The sequence below is a fragment of the Onychostoma macrolepis genome, chromosome 22, assembly GCF_012432095.1.
Source record: "Onychostoma macrolepis isolate SWU-2019 chromosome 22, ASM1243209v1, whole genome shotgun sequence".
Classification (NCBI taxonomy): Eukaryota; Metazoa; Chordata; class Actinopteri; order Cypriniformes; family Cyprinidae; genus Onychostoma; species Onychostoma macrolepis.
This window is the reverse complement of record NC_081176.1, coordinates 20,430,250-20,447,685: the sequence shown is the minus strand read 5'-3', so window position 1 is coordinate 20,447,685 and position 17,436 is coordinate 20,430,250. Positions and strand designations below refer to the sequence as shown.

Sequence of the window (17,436 nt, the reverse complement as noted above, 5' to 3'; positions counted from 1 at the left end):
AATGCATCACGGTTTCCACACAAATATGAAGAAACAATAATCAGAAATGTTTCAGCAAATAATATTAGAATGATTTCTGAAGGATCATGTGACACTGAAGACTGGAGTAATGATGCTAAAAATTCTGCTTTGATCACAGATGTATTTTAAACTATATTTTAAAATATATTAAAATAGAAAGTTATTTTTATTTAAATAAGTGCAGCCTTGGTGAGCATGAGACTTAATAACCCCAAACTTTTGTGTACATGCAATATTTATTTTAAATAGGCTGGTTTGTGCAAGTACATTTATTTAAACTGGTTGTTGAAAGTTCAAATAGATTGTGTTATGTTCTGTAATTGCTGTTAATGAATCTGACAGAAAAAAATATGCTAAAGTTTCACCTTTAGGGGTATAACAGCCTGGCAACCTTTTACAAAAATTAACCATGGTTTTATTACAGTAACCACAGTTTACCACAGTATTTGTAGTAAATCTGCAGTAACCACAAATTTATCATGGTAATAATAATAATAATAATAATAATAATAATAATAAATTTTAGTACTTATGTAACACCATGTTTATTTTTCTTGAGGTACCCTCAAAGGTACACCTTATCTAACCTTAAAGCATGCATACTTGTATGGTACTAATATGCTAATATTAGGGGTATAGGTGCACCTTTGAGATTACTGCCCCAGTAAACGGCTAAAATACAATTTTAGTATATTTTATTTCTGACAGTGTAATAAAAAAAAAGCGTATGAAATGTAACAAAAAAAAAAAATATCATGGCTTTAAAATCTAATATTAAGTGAGTATAATTACTGATGTTTAGAGGTATCGTTTAGAGGTATCGGTATCGATATCGACATCGACCATACTGGGCTTGAAAATACCGGTTTAGGATCGAAAATAAAATAAGAGGTATTGCCCACCCCTAGCGATAGCGTTTCGAGAGCAGCCGTCTGACTCATCTGGCGCAGCTTTTTCAGAACGACTGCAGGAGCCTGTTTCACGATTGGCCAAATTCACCACATGACAACAATGACATGTGTTTCTAACATCTTCAATTCCAATACTGCTCACAAATCTGTTTTTAGAACAGTAAAAGCTTTTTTGCTATAGTCGCAATGTTATATTGAGTCACATTTAATAATAATAATAAAAAAAAACACTGATAAAAGCAAATATACCCCCACTTTATTGGTATTTAAATAGTATATGTTTGTGTTGAACTTTATTCTTGAACAGATGGCGCTGTACAGCAGTATATGAAAAGTGTTTCTGTTGCTCATGAAAATGTTTCTGAAATGTGCATTTGACAAATATTGCATGTTATTCACTTCATCTGTGATAAGAGTATGCAAACACCACGAGAGCATCACTACCGGGAGCAGAAAGTGTCTGACTTCAAGTTTCTGCTTTCAATTCCGCCCCCGACTGCAAGCGGCTACTCTCGCCACGCAGTGGTGCATGAAGTCGAACACACCTATTGGCTACCTTAAAGGTGGGGTAAGTGATTTCTGGTAGCCAATGTTGATATTTCAAATCACCAAAACAAACACGCCCCTACCCAAAAAGGGTCTCACCCCTATTTTGATAGCTCCGCCCCATACATACATCGCAACCCAGGCAACGATTAGTTCTGTGAAACAAAACAAAACCAATTACTCACCTATCGAGAAAAAACAAAGCAACCTCTGCATCCAATCACAGGCCTTCCCGCTCCTTGAGTACTCTCCTGCACTGGAAAGCTGATCCGAATAAAAATACTTATTAATAAAGTCACGGGGCAGCACTGAAAAGTTTCTGTGCACATGTTTGATCCGTGCTGCACAGTACTGTTAGTCTGTATGGTATGCGTTTGCGTTTGTATGAGAAAAAGCGGGAGAAAGAATGTGTGGCTACTAGAAAATTTTGAATCCTTTTCAGTAGCCTATGCTATTTTATAGGGCTGTAATAATAAGGACCACTTACACATATTGATGCTTCACACATGATTATTTTATTGAACATTTAAACAAATAATTCATCCTTTTTCTTTGTCAAAATCACTTAAAATGTGCAATTATGGAGTGGATCCATGGAAGATATGCTGAAATCTTTGCATAAACTTCAGGTCGTTCACGACTATTGCAGACATTTGAGCCACCGAAGGATGTGACACCGACTGCAGTGTCTCCACAAACCAAAGGACCTCCCGAATCTCCCTGTGAAGAAACACAGATCAACACATGACTGATATGATACTTCTCACTGCTTATGTTCTCAAATTGATATTGTTTTTGCATACACTACAGCTTCCTCCATGGCCGTAGACACACATCATCTGTGAGGCTGAGTAATTGTCTTTCCACTTATTGTTGCATTCTGTGTTATTCATGATCTTCACGTCTGCTTCCATGAGACGTGTGCTCCTTTTTCCTTTAAAACTCAGTCTTCCCCAGCCGGCGACACTGCAGACAGTATCAGCTTCGATGTCTCCCTCTTGTGTTGGTATGGAAATTATCTTGACAATCCTGTTTTGTTCAACTTCTTTCTCTAGCTGTAATACAATAACATTATTATCATTAAAAGACAGACTGATTAATCATTCAATAAGAGTCATTTGAACTACTGTTACCCTCAAAAGCATAATGTCATTCTGCAAAGTGTCAATGTTAAAGTCCGGATGCTTGTGGTAAGACTCCACTCTGATGTAGACAGACCGTTTTTCCTTTTTTTAGATCATGTGCACCAACCACAGCTGTTAGTTTCTCATTTCTGTGGAAGAAAATCTTATAAGTATAATAAGCAATTTTAAATTATGATATTATGATCCTAACTTATCATTACAATTCATACTAAATTGAAGTCTTACTTGCAATGTGCAGCAGTCATGACAAATCTATCAGAAATGAGGAATCCACCACAGACATGTTTACGGCTCTTCTGAAGAGAAACCATGTAAGGTCTGGAATGGGGTTTTGCTTCCCTGCCGTTCACTATACCCACATTCACATGACCTGAGAGAGAGATAGTGTTACGAGTCAGCTTATTCAGCAGATACCAACTAAATAGTTTTTAAAAATAAGGATAATATGCTGTTATATAATCAGTCTCACCAGTGAAGGTCAGGTGTGGCAGCAGAGAGGCCAGCAGGAGCAGAGAGATGATGGTCATCATGAAGACAATCAGCAAGCTCCCGCTAGTAAAAACACTTTATAAATATAAGGATGGGTGGAGACACTGAGTAAGTGTTTTTTTTTTTTTCTTCACCTCGTAGTGTTAATAACACTGTTGTTATCTGCATCATTTGTTATATGAAACTGCAATATACAGGATGCATGTAGCTCTGGCTGTATTTTGTGTTTCTCAGTGTCAGAAAATGAAAATGGCTATACTATTGAAACAGTATTTTAATGTTTACAAGCTGGCCCCAGTCACGTGCAAGTGCAAACATTGACAGAGATCAAAACATTTAGAGAGCGGTCCGCTCAGATTCGTCAAGAATTCGTCAACCAATAGTGAGAGTTTGGGGCGTGGCTACTGTATCAGGCTGATGCATTACATGGGAAAATAAGCGGGTGGCTTGGACAACTGACCAGCCTTGGTTTATGTGTGTCCTTCTGATGGTGGGGGTTTGACCAGGTTGGGTGAAGCCTTGTTGGGGGTTCACAAGAGTTTAGTCAGCAGATGAAGCAATTCTCCCTTCCAGCATAGGAGAACACTCGGGTTCATTGCTGTCCAATGCTTGTAAAGAGGTTGATTTTGCCACTCTTAGGTTATGCATATTCCATGCTTTAACACATTAAAAGCATAAATGTATTAACACCAGATATGAGGTTAATTCAAATAGGTTACCAGAAACCTAGAAGTAATTTTGGTTACTTGAATCCTTTTCAGCGGCCTACTACTATTTTAGATCTGCAATAATAAGGACCACTTACACATATTGATGCGCAGCTTAACACATAATTTATTGAACATTTAAACAAATACTTCACTTTTGCAATTATTGACCGGATCCATGGAAGATAAGCTGAAATCTTTGTATAAATTTCAGGTCGTTCCTAACTATTGCAGACTTTTGGGTCACCAAAGGAAGTGACACCGACTGCAGTACATGTTGCCAGTACTCAGAGTCAAAGTGTCAGTGTCTGGTTGATTAGAAATGACACTATATAAATCACACTACCCAGGAGGGGTCGACTCTCATCTCGACAATTCACGTGAATGAATGCAAGCGGAGTCAGTCTACCTCAGGGGTTGTCAATGTGTGCCGAGCGAGAGCATGTTAGGAGAGGTAGAATAGGGTAGAGTGGGGGAAAACGCCCCCACGGGGTAAAAGCAGATTCCATCAAAAATATCTTAATTTGTGTTCTGAAGAGGAACGAAGGTCTTACGGGTTTGGAACGACTTGAGGGTGAGTAATTAATGACAGAATTTTCATTTTTGGGTCAACTAACCCTTTAGCAATTTTAATAGACTTCAGCTACGGGCACTTACCATTAGGGCTGGGAATCGATTCCGAGGCGTTGGGAATCGAGAGTCGATTCCAAAGGTTGGAAGCCCATCAAGGGGAATCGACTCCTCATTCAAAGCCTTTTTCAGTTCAACAAAGCTTATCTACGGGTGCCTCTCAAACGGGAGGCTGCATCCTAAGAAGGCTGAAACAACCTGAAAGAAATTGATTCGTTACTGAGCTCATCTGAGTTTCACGATTCGGTGGAAATGGCTTATGTTGTCCTCAATTTTGAGCACTGCACGACAGAATAGATCATGATGTGATCGAAGGTCTTGATCTTATTTACATCTTAAATAAAATTATATTTGTTTTAAATATTTCTATCAGCCAATGATAATTCAGAAAGAAAACGTCACGACTCGCAAGTATAGATCAGTGGCCGAGAGCGCAACTAATTGACAAACCACTTATATCAGTGTTGTTGTTAATGATCTGGTTATTTCATTTCAGTGTACAGATTGTTAATTTTGAGCAAAGCATACAGTTAAAGTAAACTTCATCATTCAGCTGAACTGTGCACATTTATTTTAGATATGTAATGTCATGTTCTATTCATGCGACAAATGCATGTCCCTGCTGAGCTGTGGGCTATGACTAATTTCACGGGCAATGCAGACAAAATTACAATTTAAAATCAGTCAGAGCTATAGAAATGTATCATGATTTTTACAAATAAAGCTTCATATTATGAGAAGGCTACTTTGTACGACCTTTTTATCCAGCAGTCATGGCGAGAATAGGGTACTTCATAAAAAAATAAAATAAATAAATAACAAGAATCGAAAACAACATTGAGGAATCGATTCTTGGAATCGAATCCCATCAATTCCAGAACCAGAAATCGGAATCGATTCCAAAAATTTCGGAATCAAGCAGTCCTACTTACTCAGACCTTCCAGCATTTGAGTGGCAACCATGCTCATTTGATTTACATTTGACAACTCTAATGTTGATATTCAAATTAAGTACAGTTTTTTTTACAACATTTCAAGGCCACCCGTTATTATCTGTATTTTTTTTTAACTGAGCACTACACCAAAAGTTTATTTGTCCCATTTTAGCTGGTGTCCCACTTTTGCTGACTTCACCCAATATTATCAGAATACCAACTTGCATAATAATTATACACAGACTGTATTTCATTTTACAATTAATTGTTCATTTACAGTCATTTAAACTACTGTACCCTCAAAAGTATAACGTCATTCTGTGAATGTCATAGTCCAGATGCTTGTGGTAGGACTTCACACCAATGCAGACAGACCCTTCTTTATTTTATTTTTTCTAGGTGATGTGCACCAACCACAGCTGTTAGTTTCTCATTCCTGTGTAAGAAAATATTATTATTATAAACAACAATATCATCACTAGAAGATTTGAAATTAAGTATGAAATTAACTCGTCATTGCGGTTCATGCTAAATTGAAATCTTTCTCTTTTCAGTAATATGCAGCAGTGAAGACAAACATGTCAGAAATGAGAAATCCACCACATGTATGAGAAAGAGAATGAGAATGAGCTTTATTTCCTGGTATGTTTACACATACGAGGAATTTGTTATAGTGACAGAAGCTCCACAGTGCAACAGAATGACAGCGACAGGACAGGACACAGATAATAAAAAGAATAATATACAAATATACAAAATAGACAATGTACAAAATAGCAAAGGCACAATATATAATATAGACAATTATGTATGTACAGGTATGATATGTGCAAATTTGAAATGTAAATAATTATGTGTGTTAAATAAATAATGTATAATAGTGTTGTGTGTTCCACATTTATTGTCAAGTGTTCATGAGATGGATGAGGGAAGAAACTGTTCCTGTGTCTGGTCGTTCTGGTGCTCAGAGCTCTGTAGCGTCGACCAGACGGCAACAGTTCAAAGAGGCAGTGTGCTGGATGTGAGGGGTCCAGAGTGATTTTGCCAGCCCTTTTGCTCACTCTGGATAAGTACAGTTCTTGGAGAGTAGGGAGGGTTGTACCAATGATTCGCTCAGCAGTCCGGACTACCCTCCGTAGTCTTCTGAGGTCAGATTTGGTAGCTGAGCTGAACCAGACAGTTATTGACATGCAAAGGACAGATTCAATGATGGTGGTGTAAGCAAATTAGCTTAAAAGGGAATTGTATATAAATAATTACAATTAATTATGATTAATTACAATTATTTATATCGGCTGACAGTGATAACTGTAGCATAATTAAATTGCCATCAACTGATCTGGTCGTCCAGCGAACATTCAGTGTAAGTTCATATCAACTCTAAGAAAGGATATTTTCGTGGCCACAGAAAATACTTTCTTAAGTATTAATGCATTAGAGCATATAGCGAGGGTCAAAATCGTAAAGGGACATTAATTTGCAAGGCGGAACCAGAAACTCATGTAATTTGTGTACACAACTTTTATTAACTAAACGCTAACACACATAACTAATCTAAACAAACATACATACACTCACGCGTATATACAAAAGGGGAGCTAAAGTGGATGAATGAAGCCATTAGAGAAAACAGAATGCAGTTGTGGAAAGAGTCAGTTAACCACCTGAGTTAAACCATCAGCACCGTTTATAACGGGATCTATAACTTATACTAAATCTCTGTTTAGTTTAGTTAGATGTACCATACTTGCACTTCCACGGCTGTTGACGTGTGTCTGGAATGCAGTCTCGGATGAAAAGTCTTGGAAACCAGATTGAAAATTGTCCAGGTATCCATTTGAGTTAAAGTAGTTGTTCAGCTGATTAAAAACTACCTTTTTAATAATCTTACCTATGAAAGGAAGATTTGATATTGGTCTATAGTTGTTCAACATTGTGTTATCAAGATTGCGCTTTTTCAGAAGGGACTTAACAACTGCAGTTTTCAGGGAGTTTGGAAAAGTCCCAGAAAGAAGTGAGGCGTTCCACTTCTAAGAGATCTGCTTCTAAACAGTTAAGCGCACTTTTAAAAAAAGACATGGGAAGTGTGTCAAGATAGCAGGTTGATGATTTAAGGTGCTGTACTATTTTTTTCCAAAATTTTGCAATCAATTGCTTCAAAAACAGACATAGTCACTTCTTTTTGAAATTGTGGTTGAATCTGTGTGACCTCTGCAAAACTAGATATGCCAATCTCCTTTCTGATATTATTGATCTTCTCAGAAAAGAAGGAAGCAAACTCATTACATTTGCTGTCGTTAAGCAATTCACTGGGAATCTGACTTGGGGGGGTTGTTAGTCTCTCAATAGTAGCAAAAAGAGTGCGTGTTGTTTAAGTTATTTTTTAGAAGGTTTGAGAAGACGTTCTGTCTAGCTGTGGCTAGTTCCACATTGAAAGCATGAAGGCTGTCTTTATAGATGCTATAGTGAATTTCAAGTTTTGCCATCCGCCACATCCGCTCAGCTTCTCTGCATTGTCTTTTCATACTCTGAACTGCTGTTGATTTTCTCCAAGATGATTTTTGTCTGCCAGTCTTCTTGCTGACCTTTACCGGAGCAATATCATCAATAACATTCTTAACTTTTGAGTTAAATGAATCCAGGAGAAGATCAACAGAGTCTGCAGAAATGCTTGGTGTTAAAGATATAGCCTTCATAAATAGCACACTAGAATTCTCATTAATGCATCTCTTTCTGACAGAGACAGATCTAGATTCAGTGGTAACAGAGATCAATATATCAAAGAAAATACAGAAGTGATCAGATAGTGCTACATCCTTAACAACAATGGATGAAATGTTTAGACCTCTACTGATGAGTAAATCTAGAGTGTGTCCACGATTGTGTGTGGGTCCATGCACATGCTGAATCAGGTCAAAAGTGTTTAAAACAGTTATAATTTCTTTTGTAGTTTTGTTTTCTGCATTATCTATGTGAATATTAAAATCCCCTGCAATAGTAAAACAGTCAAACTCTGACGAAATCATTGATAACAGTTCTGTGAATTCTTCAACAATAAGCCAAAACCAGTCTTTCAAATGATTTCATGGCCACAGACGTTAGAGCCACAGGTCTGTAGTCATTAAGTCCAGTAATTTTGGGTTTCTTTGGGACGGGGATGTTGGTGGAGCGTTTGAAGCATGAGGGGACTTCGCATAGCTCCAGTGATGAAGATCTGTGTGAAGATGGGGGCCAGCTGGTCAGCACAGGTTTTCAGACAGGCTGGTGTCACACTGTCTGGGCCTGGTGCCTTCCTTCTCTTGGTCTTTCTGAAGACCTGACGCACATCAGGTGTGACCTCGGCATCCTGGCCAAATTCACCCATTGGCCTCTGACCATCATGACCTCCAACAATCCCCATATTTGCTGATTGGCTTCATCACTCTGTCTCATCTCCACCAATAAGCCGGTGTGTGGTGGGCGTTCTGGCGCACTATGGCTGCCGTCGCATCATCCAGGTGGATGCTGCACACTGGTGGTGGTTGAGGAGACCCCCCCCCCCCACACACACACAATGTAAAGCGGGGGGATTGCAGAAGGTGTGAATGGTGGTTTTCAAACCTGCAACAAAACTCGTTCAGATCGTCTGCCAGTTGTTGATTCTCCACCGTGCTGGGGGATGGTGTCTTGTAATTGGTGATGTCTTTCAGACCTTTCCACACTGAAGCAGGATCACTGGAAGAGAATTGGTTCCTTAGCTTTCCAGAATAATTCCTCTTTGCCACTCTGATCTCCTTTTCCAGTGTACTGCAAGGAGTGAATTTATTTCCTTATAAAATTAATTCTGAGGCCAAAACTCAGGAACTCTCACAAAGACAGATTCCATGCAATAAAACCATAAAACTAATCTGGAGAAGAGACCTCCAAAGAGAACAAATAATAACACCACCCTGACCAAACATATCTCCTTGATCGTTTACTTAATACAGGTTTAGCTGATTTCAGTTTCTGAACTAAACAATGATCAGAGAGCCCCAAAGCTGCCCGTGGGACAGAATGATATGCATCCTTTATTGCTGTGTAACAATGATCCAGTATATTACTGTCTCTGGTGGGACATGTGATGTGCTGTCTGTATTTTGGCAGTTCACAGGAGAGATTTACTTTATTAAAGTCCCCTAGAATGATTCAAACAGAGTCTGGGTGATGTTGCTCAGTCTCTGTGATCAGATCAGGTCATGTATGTTTAAATTTCTTCTGTAGAGACACCGTGTAAGGTCTGGAGTGGGGTTTTGCTTCTCTACCGTTCACTATACCCACATTCACATGAGCTGAGAGAGAGAGATAGGGCTATTAGTCAGCTTATTCAGTACATACCAGTTAATATAATATAATCAGTCTCACCAGTGAAGGTGTTACTTATTGTCTGTATCAACTGTTACATGAAAATACAAGATATAAGATATGCATGTGTATGTGTGGCTCTGGATGTCAGAGTATGGAAATGGCTTTTGTATTTATTTGTCTTGTGGCGATATTGAAACAGTGAGTATTTTAACATTTACAGATTGGCCCTAATTTCTTTAAAGTGACAAGTGGAAATTAATTTTATTGTGATCAACATTATGTTGTTGACTGAGCTCAACATATACTGAACCCAAAATATGCCTTTAAATATTGATCATATTTTTTGTAAGGTTCTGATGATCTGTGAAGGTCTACAGAATGTTATTAAGAAGTTGTCAAATGTCTTCTTAAGAACATGCTGACGAAAACTTTAAAAATCAGAAATCAGAAAGATTTACGCACAGAAGCCGCTGGCACATGCTGCTATGTTTATAGTGGCACATATGGTGGCCGGTGGATTGTGGCATATATCACTGAATGTAGATGGATCATTCATACAGCTTGCAAATAAAAGCAGGACACGAGACAGATATAAAATCCTGCAGTATGGAGAAGCCTAATGGTTGTTGTACAAATTAACTTAGACGGCTTAAAGCCTGTTGGTTTGAAAATAACATACAATGAATTAGAAATGCTGTGAGTAATAATTTACACTAAAAAAGTCTAGTCTCTACTGGCTTTTTGTTTTAAAGTGAGGTGCAAAATGAAGTTACAGTTTTTGTTTAACGTTCAGAAGTCAGTAATTGAACTTCAAAAATCAGTAGCAGTCCTTCATTTACCAGGGTTTCGGTTAGAAATAATTTTTGTGGTTTGGTAAGTTTCTACAAATTCCTTTGTAAAATGATTGCAGCTTGAAGCCACCAAACTCATCTTCCCCTTTTCTCTTGTATGTAGAGCATGTAGCTGCATGTTGTTCTTACAATTGACCCAAGCCTTACTTCGTGCTGCTGTAGTAGGCCATTAAAAACACCAACTTGTCTTTGGACATGTGCTTCCCATGTAATAATAAGGAAATTATACATGGCCATGACAATGAGTACAATTTCGATTGATTGATGCTTGCCATGTGATACTTTTATTGAAATATTTATGGAAGAATTTGAGAAAAAAAACAACACTTTTTTCATGAAGTTACTTAACATTTCTAATGATTTGGTGGATCCATGGAATATATGCTGAAATTTTAGTATACACATTAGGTTTCTTAAGTGCAATACAGCTTAATTTATATCCAAAAGATGTGACACCCACTGCAGTGTCTCCACAAACCAAAGGACCCCCAGAATCTCCCTGTTAAAAACACAGATCAACACATGACTTAAAACATATTTAAATTTAATCTGAGTGAAACTCAGTTCGTAAATGATTCAATTCTGTGAATCATCTTTTGTACGTACGTCGCAAGATCCACCATGGCTATATGCACACATCATCTTTGAGACTGAGTAGATCCCTTCCCATCTTCTTTCACATTCTGTGTTATTCTTTATCTTCACTTTTGCCTCCATTAGGCAATCGCTCGCAGAGCCATTAGTCCGCAGTCCCCAGCCAGCAACACTACAGACAGTGCCTGATTCAGTGTCTTTTTTATTTTTTATTAATGAGATCATGTTAACAGTTTTACTTTGTTTGACTTTTTTCTCTAGCTGTTAAAAAATAAAAAATAAAATTGAAAGAAAAAACTCTGATTTAATCACCCTCCATAAGATTAAACCATTGCTTATTATATTGGATATTAAATATTTTATACCCTCAAAAGCATAATGTCATTCCGGTGCGAATCACTGCAATAGTCTGGATGCTGCGTGCGGTAGGACTTCACTCCAATGCGGACAGACCCCTCATTCTCATTTTTCAGGTTATGTGCACCAACCACAACTGTCAGTTTCTTTTTTCTGTTCTAAGAAAGTTTTAGAAGTATGATGCCCCTTTTTTAGATTTAATGATAAACTTTGTAAACCATACTATAATTTCCTCTAAAAACTCCATCAATGATCAGTCAATAATGTAGTTTAGACTAAACAAAAGTCTTACTTGTTTTGGCAATGTGCAGCAGTCAAGACAAACTCATCAGAGATGAGAAATCCACCGCAGACATGTTCCTTGTCCTCCTGAAGAGAAACCATGTAAGGTCTGGAGTGGGGTGTTGCTTCCTGGCCGTTCACTATACCCACATTCACACGAGCTGAGAGAGAAATACATTTAGTCGACTTATTCACCGTACAAGAAACACCTTAATAAGGAATCAGCAAAAATGCAGAAACCATGCTTACATCTCGGTTGTGATTAATACATCTTTTAGTGATTAATTAATATGCAGTTTAGTCAGTCAGTCTCACCAGTGAAGGTCAGGTGTGGCAGCAGAGAGGCCAGCAGGAGCAGAGAGATGATGGTCATCATGAAGACAATCAGTGAGCTCTCACTGACAAAACACTATATATAATTATAAGGATAGGTTGAGACACTGAGCTGCCCATTAGTCTTTTTTTCTTCAGTTTGTGGAATAAATATATATATGACACAGTGATGAGTCACTATTGTGCTTTTAATCTTTGTGGTCTCATTGTCAGGCCACGGATGGTTTGGCCTAAAAGTATTAAGTAGGTCAGCATACATTTGGGTACTTGAATACTTTACAATTCATAACCATAAATACCATTGTGAATGGAAAACCAACATAACACAGGTGTTGTGTGTGTTTCCTTCTTTTAAAGATAATTTTAAATGTAAAAATCTTTTTTGGATAGGGTTAACAATGTTTTCCCATGCTTTTTCAATAAACCATAAACTACTGCACATGCACCAAGACTAATGGTTTACAGTTGGCAGACAATTAAGGTCATAGTTATAATAACTTAAGACAGTGAAGAGACTTTCTACTGACTCTGAAAAACACCAGAATACATCCAGGGGCACAAATACACTTTATTACACAGTAATTTAAAATTTTCAAAATGAAGACAAAAATGTTTGGACACTTTCTTATGTTGAAATCTTAGGTCTAGCATCATTGCAAATGCTACTTGATGTGACATTTTGCATCTAATTCATATGTTTTTAAACGCTTAAGTGTCAGAAAGTGTCTTCTCTCTCTCTCTCTCTCTCTCTCTCTCTCTCTCTATATATAATTCTTCATTCTTCATTATATATATACAACAAAAGAAGTGCGGTGTTGAGCTGCCCGTAAGTTGTTTCCCACCCTCCACCCCCCAATTTGTGGTATAATCGACACAATGGTGAGTAAATAGTGTTCTTGTTAGGGCCCAAGCCCAAAGGCGAAGGGCCCTATTGTTTTCCTTAGGATTATTTGTTCTTTATTATTTTTGTCAAGGTTTTGGGGTTTTAGGGCCCTTAACATGCTCAAAATTTAATGAAACTTAACACACACATTGCATTTATGATAGTTAGACACCGGCAAAAGCTCATAAAAGGCGTGGAAGAGGAAACTAAACTAAACTAAACTAAACTAAACTAAACTAAACTAAACTAAACTAAACTAATATTGTTCTCATCAAGCCGGACAACTTTCTAATTTACAGTCATTAGCTACGACCAACAGGAAGTCAGCTATTTTGATTTGAATGTGGATATTTGGGAAAATATGGAAAAAACACTAGTCCTATGAAAATCCTAGAATTCACACCAAACTTTGTCAACATGATTACAAAACATTGAGGAACTTAAATTGCGAACGGCTTTTGAATAACTTGAACGGTGTTGCCATTGTGATTTATTAAAGTAACTGTCTTTCACAGTCTTGATGGTTTAGATTAACCCTTTAATTGCTTTATCCCTTAAAACCAGACTGCTAGAGGGTTACTGTATATGCATGTGCCCGCTGTGCCTCTTTTTCTTGATGCTACCGGGGTGGCGGTTGCGCTGATGGCTTGGGCCCGTCATCGTTGCTTGCAGCTATATTTAATCCTTGTGGTCAAATTTTAAGGCAACGGATGATTTGGTCAAATTCTAGAAGTATTTAGCAGTTCAACGTACATTTGGGTACTTGAATATTTTACAATTCATAACCATAAATACCATTGTGAATGGAAAACCAACATAACACAGGTGTTGTGTGTGTTTCCTTCTTTTAAAGATAATTTTAAATGTAAAAATCTTTTTGGATAGGGTTAACAATGTTTTCCCATGCTTTTCAATAAACCATAAACTACTGCACATGCACCAAGACTAATGGTTTACAGTTGGCAGACAATTAAGGTCATAGTTATAATAACTTAAGACAGTGAAGAGACTTTCTACTGACTCTGAAAAACACCAGAATACATCCAGGGGCACAAATACACTTTATTACACAGTAATTTAAAATTTTCAAAATGAAGACAAAAATGTTTGGACACTTTCTTATGTTGAAATCTTAGGTCTAGCATCATTCAAACAGAGTCTGGGTGATGTTGCTCAGTCTCTGTGATCAGATCAGGTCATGTATGTTTAAATTTCTTCTGTAGAGACACCGTGTAAGGTCTGGAGTGGGGTTTTGCTTCTCTACCGTTCACTATACCCACATTCACATGAGCTGAGAGAGAGATAGGGCTATTAGTCAGCTTATTCAGTACATACCAGTTAATATAATATAATCAGTCTCACCAGTGAAGGTGTTACTTATTGTCTGTATCAACTGTTACATGAAAATACAAGATATAAGATATGCATGTGTATGTGTGGCTCTGGATGTCAGAGTATGGAAATGGCTTTTGTATTTATTTGTCTTGTGGCGATATTGAAACAGTGAGTATTTTAACATTTACAGATTGGCCCTAATTTCTTTAAAGTGACAAGTGGAAATTAATTTTATTGTGATCAACATTATGTTGTTGACTGAGCTCAACATATACTGAACCCAAAATATGCCTTTAAATATTGATCATATTTTTTGTAAGGTTCTGATGATCTGTGAAGGTCTACAGAATGTTATTAAGAAGTTGTCAAATGTCTTCTTAAGAACATGCTGACGAAAACTTTAAAAATCAGAAATCAGAAAGATTTACGCACAGAAGCCGCTGGCACATGCTGCTATGTTTATAGTGGCACATATGGTGGCCGGTGGATTGTGGCATATATCACTGAATGTAGATGGATCATTCATACAGCTTGCAAATAAAAGCAGGACACGAGACAGATATAAAATCCTGCAGTATGGAGAAGCCTAATGGTTGTTGTACAAATTAACTTAGACGGCTTAAAGCCTGTTGGTTTGAAAATAACATACAATGAATTAGAAATGCTGTGAGTAATAATTTACACTAAAAAGTCTAGTCTCTACTGGCTTTTGTTTTAAAGTGAGGTGCAAAATGAAGTTACAGTTTTTGTTTAACGTTCAGAAGTCAGTAATTGAACTTCAAAAATCAGTAGCAGTCCTTCATTTACCAGGGTTTCGGTTAGAAATAATTTTTGTGGTTTGGTAAGTTTCTACAAATTCCTTTGTAAAATGATTGCAGCTTGAAGCCACCAAACTCATCTTCCCTTTCTCTTGTATGTAGAGCATGTAGCTGCATGTTGTTCTTACAATTGACCCAAGCCTTACTTCGTGCTGCTGTAGTAGGCCATTAAAACACCAACTTGTCTTTGGACATGTGCTTCCCATGTAATAATAAGGAAATTATATATGGCCATGACAATGAGTACAATTTCGATTGATTGATGCTTGCCATGTGATACTTTTATTGAAATATTTATGGAAGAATTTGAGAAAAAACAACACTTTTTCATGAAGTTACTTAACATTTCTAATGATTTGGTGGATCCATGGAATATATGCTGAAATTTTAGTATACACATTAGGTTTCTTAAGTGCAATACAGCTTAATTTATATCCAAAAGATGTGACACCCACTGCAGTGTCTCCACAAACCAAAGGACCCCCAGAATCTCCCTGTTAAAAACACAGATCAACACATGACTTAAAACATATTTAAATTTAATCTGAGTGAAACTCAGTTCGTAAATGATTCAATTCTGTGAATCATCTTTTGTACGTCGTCGCAAGATCCACCATGGCTATATGCACACATCATCTTTGAGACTGAGTAGATCCCTTCCCATCTTCTTTCACATTCTGTGTTATTCTTTACCTTCACTTTTGCCTCCATTAGGCAATCGCTCAGAGCCATTAGTCCGCAGTCCCCAGCCAGCAACACTACAGACAGTGCCTGATTCAGTGTCTTTTTTAATTTTTATTAATGAGATCATGTTAACAGTTTTACTTTGTTTGACTTTTTTCTCTAGCTGTTAAAAATAAAAATAAAATTGAAAAAAACTCTGATTTAATCACCCTCCATAAGATTAAACCATTGCTTATTATATTGGATATTAAATATTTTATACCCTCAAAAGCATAATGTCATTCCGGTGCGAATCACTGCAATAGTCTGGATGCTGCGTGCGGTAGGACTTCACTCCAATGCGGACAGACCCCTCATTCTCATTTTTCAGGTTATGTGCACCAACCACAACTGTCAGTTTCTTTTTCTGTTATAAGAAAGTTTTAGAAGTATGATGCCCCTTTTTAGATTTAATGATAAACTTTGTAAACCATACTATAATTTCCTCTAAAAACTCCATCAATGATCAGTCAATAATGTAGTTTAGACAACAAAAGTCTTACTTGTTTTGGCAATGTGCAGCAGTCAAGACAAACTCATCAGAGATGAGAAATCCACCGCAGACATGTTCCTTGTCCTCCTGAAGAGAAACCATGTAAGGTCTGGAGTGGGTGTTGCTTCCTGGCCGTTCACTATACCCACATTCACACGAGCTGAGAGAGAAATACATTTAGTCGACTTATTCACCGTACAAGAAACACCTTAATAAGGAATCAGCAAAATGCAGAAACCATGCTTACATCTCGGTTGTGATTAATACATCTTTTAGTGATTAATTAATATGCAGTTTAGTCAGTCAGTCTCACCAGTGAAGGTCAGGTGTGGCAGCAGAGAGGCCAGCAGGAGCAGAGAGATGATGGTCATCATGAAGACAATCAGTGAGCTCTCACTGACAAAACACTATATATAATTATAAGGATAGGTTGAGACACTGAGCTGCCCATTAGTCTTTTTTCTTCAGTTTGTGGAATAAATATATATATGACACAGTGATGAGTCACTATTGTGCTTTTAATCTTTGTGGTCTCATTGTCAGGCCACGGATGGTTTGGCCTAAAAGTATTAAGTAGGTCAGCATACATTTGGGTACTTGAATACTTTACAATTCATAACCATAAATACCATTGTGAATGGAAAACCAACATAACACAGGTGTTGTGTGTGTTTCCTTCTTTTAAAGATAATTTTAATGTAAAAATCTTTTTGGATAGGGTTAACAATGTTTTCCCATGCTTTTCAATAAACCATAAACTACTGCACATGCACCAAGACTAATGGTTTACAGTTGGCAGACAATTAAGGTCATAGTTATAATAACTTAAGACAGTGAAGAGACTTTCTACTGACTCTGAAAAACACCAGAATACATCCAGGGGCACAAATACACTTTATTACACAGTAATTTAAAATTTTCAAAATGAAGACAAAAATGTTTGGACACTTTCTTATGTTGAAATCTTAGGTCTAGCATCATTGCAAATGCTACTTGATGTGACATTTTGCATCTAATTCATATGTTTTTAAACGCTTAAGTGTCAGAAAGTGTCTTC

The 17,436-nt window shown here is 37.2% G+C and overlaps 2 protein-coding genes and 1 pseudogene across 2 annotated transcripts; all 3 read right to left on the bottom strand.

Annotated features, from left to right (window-relative positions):
* Positions 1–1,978: 1,978 nt before the first annotated feature.
* LOC131530946 (duodenase-1-like) lies at positions 1,979–4,529 on the bottom strand. Its single transcript, XM_058761502.1, is given in 7 exon segments — positions 1,979–2,198; positions 2,282–2,533; positions 2,612–2,692; positions 2,694–2,751; positions 2,849–2,993; positions 3,093–3,175; positions 4,477–4,529. Coding segments are annotated over 6 exon segments (756 nt in total). The 5' UTR covers positions 3,154–3,175; positions 4,477–4,529; the 3' UTR covers positions 1,979–2,039.
* LOC131530949 (granzyme-like protein 1) lies at positions 4,041–12,167 on the bottom strand. The gene is made up of 6 exons (XM_058761505.1): positions 12,110–12,167; positions 11,805–11,955; positions 11,521–11,665; positions 11,168–11,416; positions 11,018–11,060; positions 4,041–4,084 (listed from the first exon to the last, which is right to left on the bottom strand). Exons 1-6 carry the CDS (start codon positions 12,165–12,167, stop codon positions 4,041–4,043), a joined length of 690 nt encoding a protein of 229 aa, XP_058617488.1.
* Positions 12,168–15,498: 3,331 nt separating this feature from the next.
* Positions 15,499–16,750, bottom strand: LOC131530947 (granzyme-like protein 1; annotated as a pseudogene).
* Between the last annotated feature and the right edge of the window lie 686 nt (positions 16,751–17,436).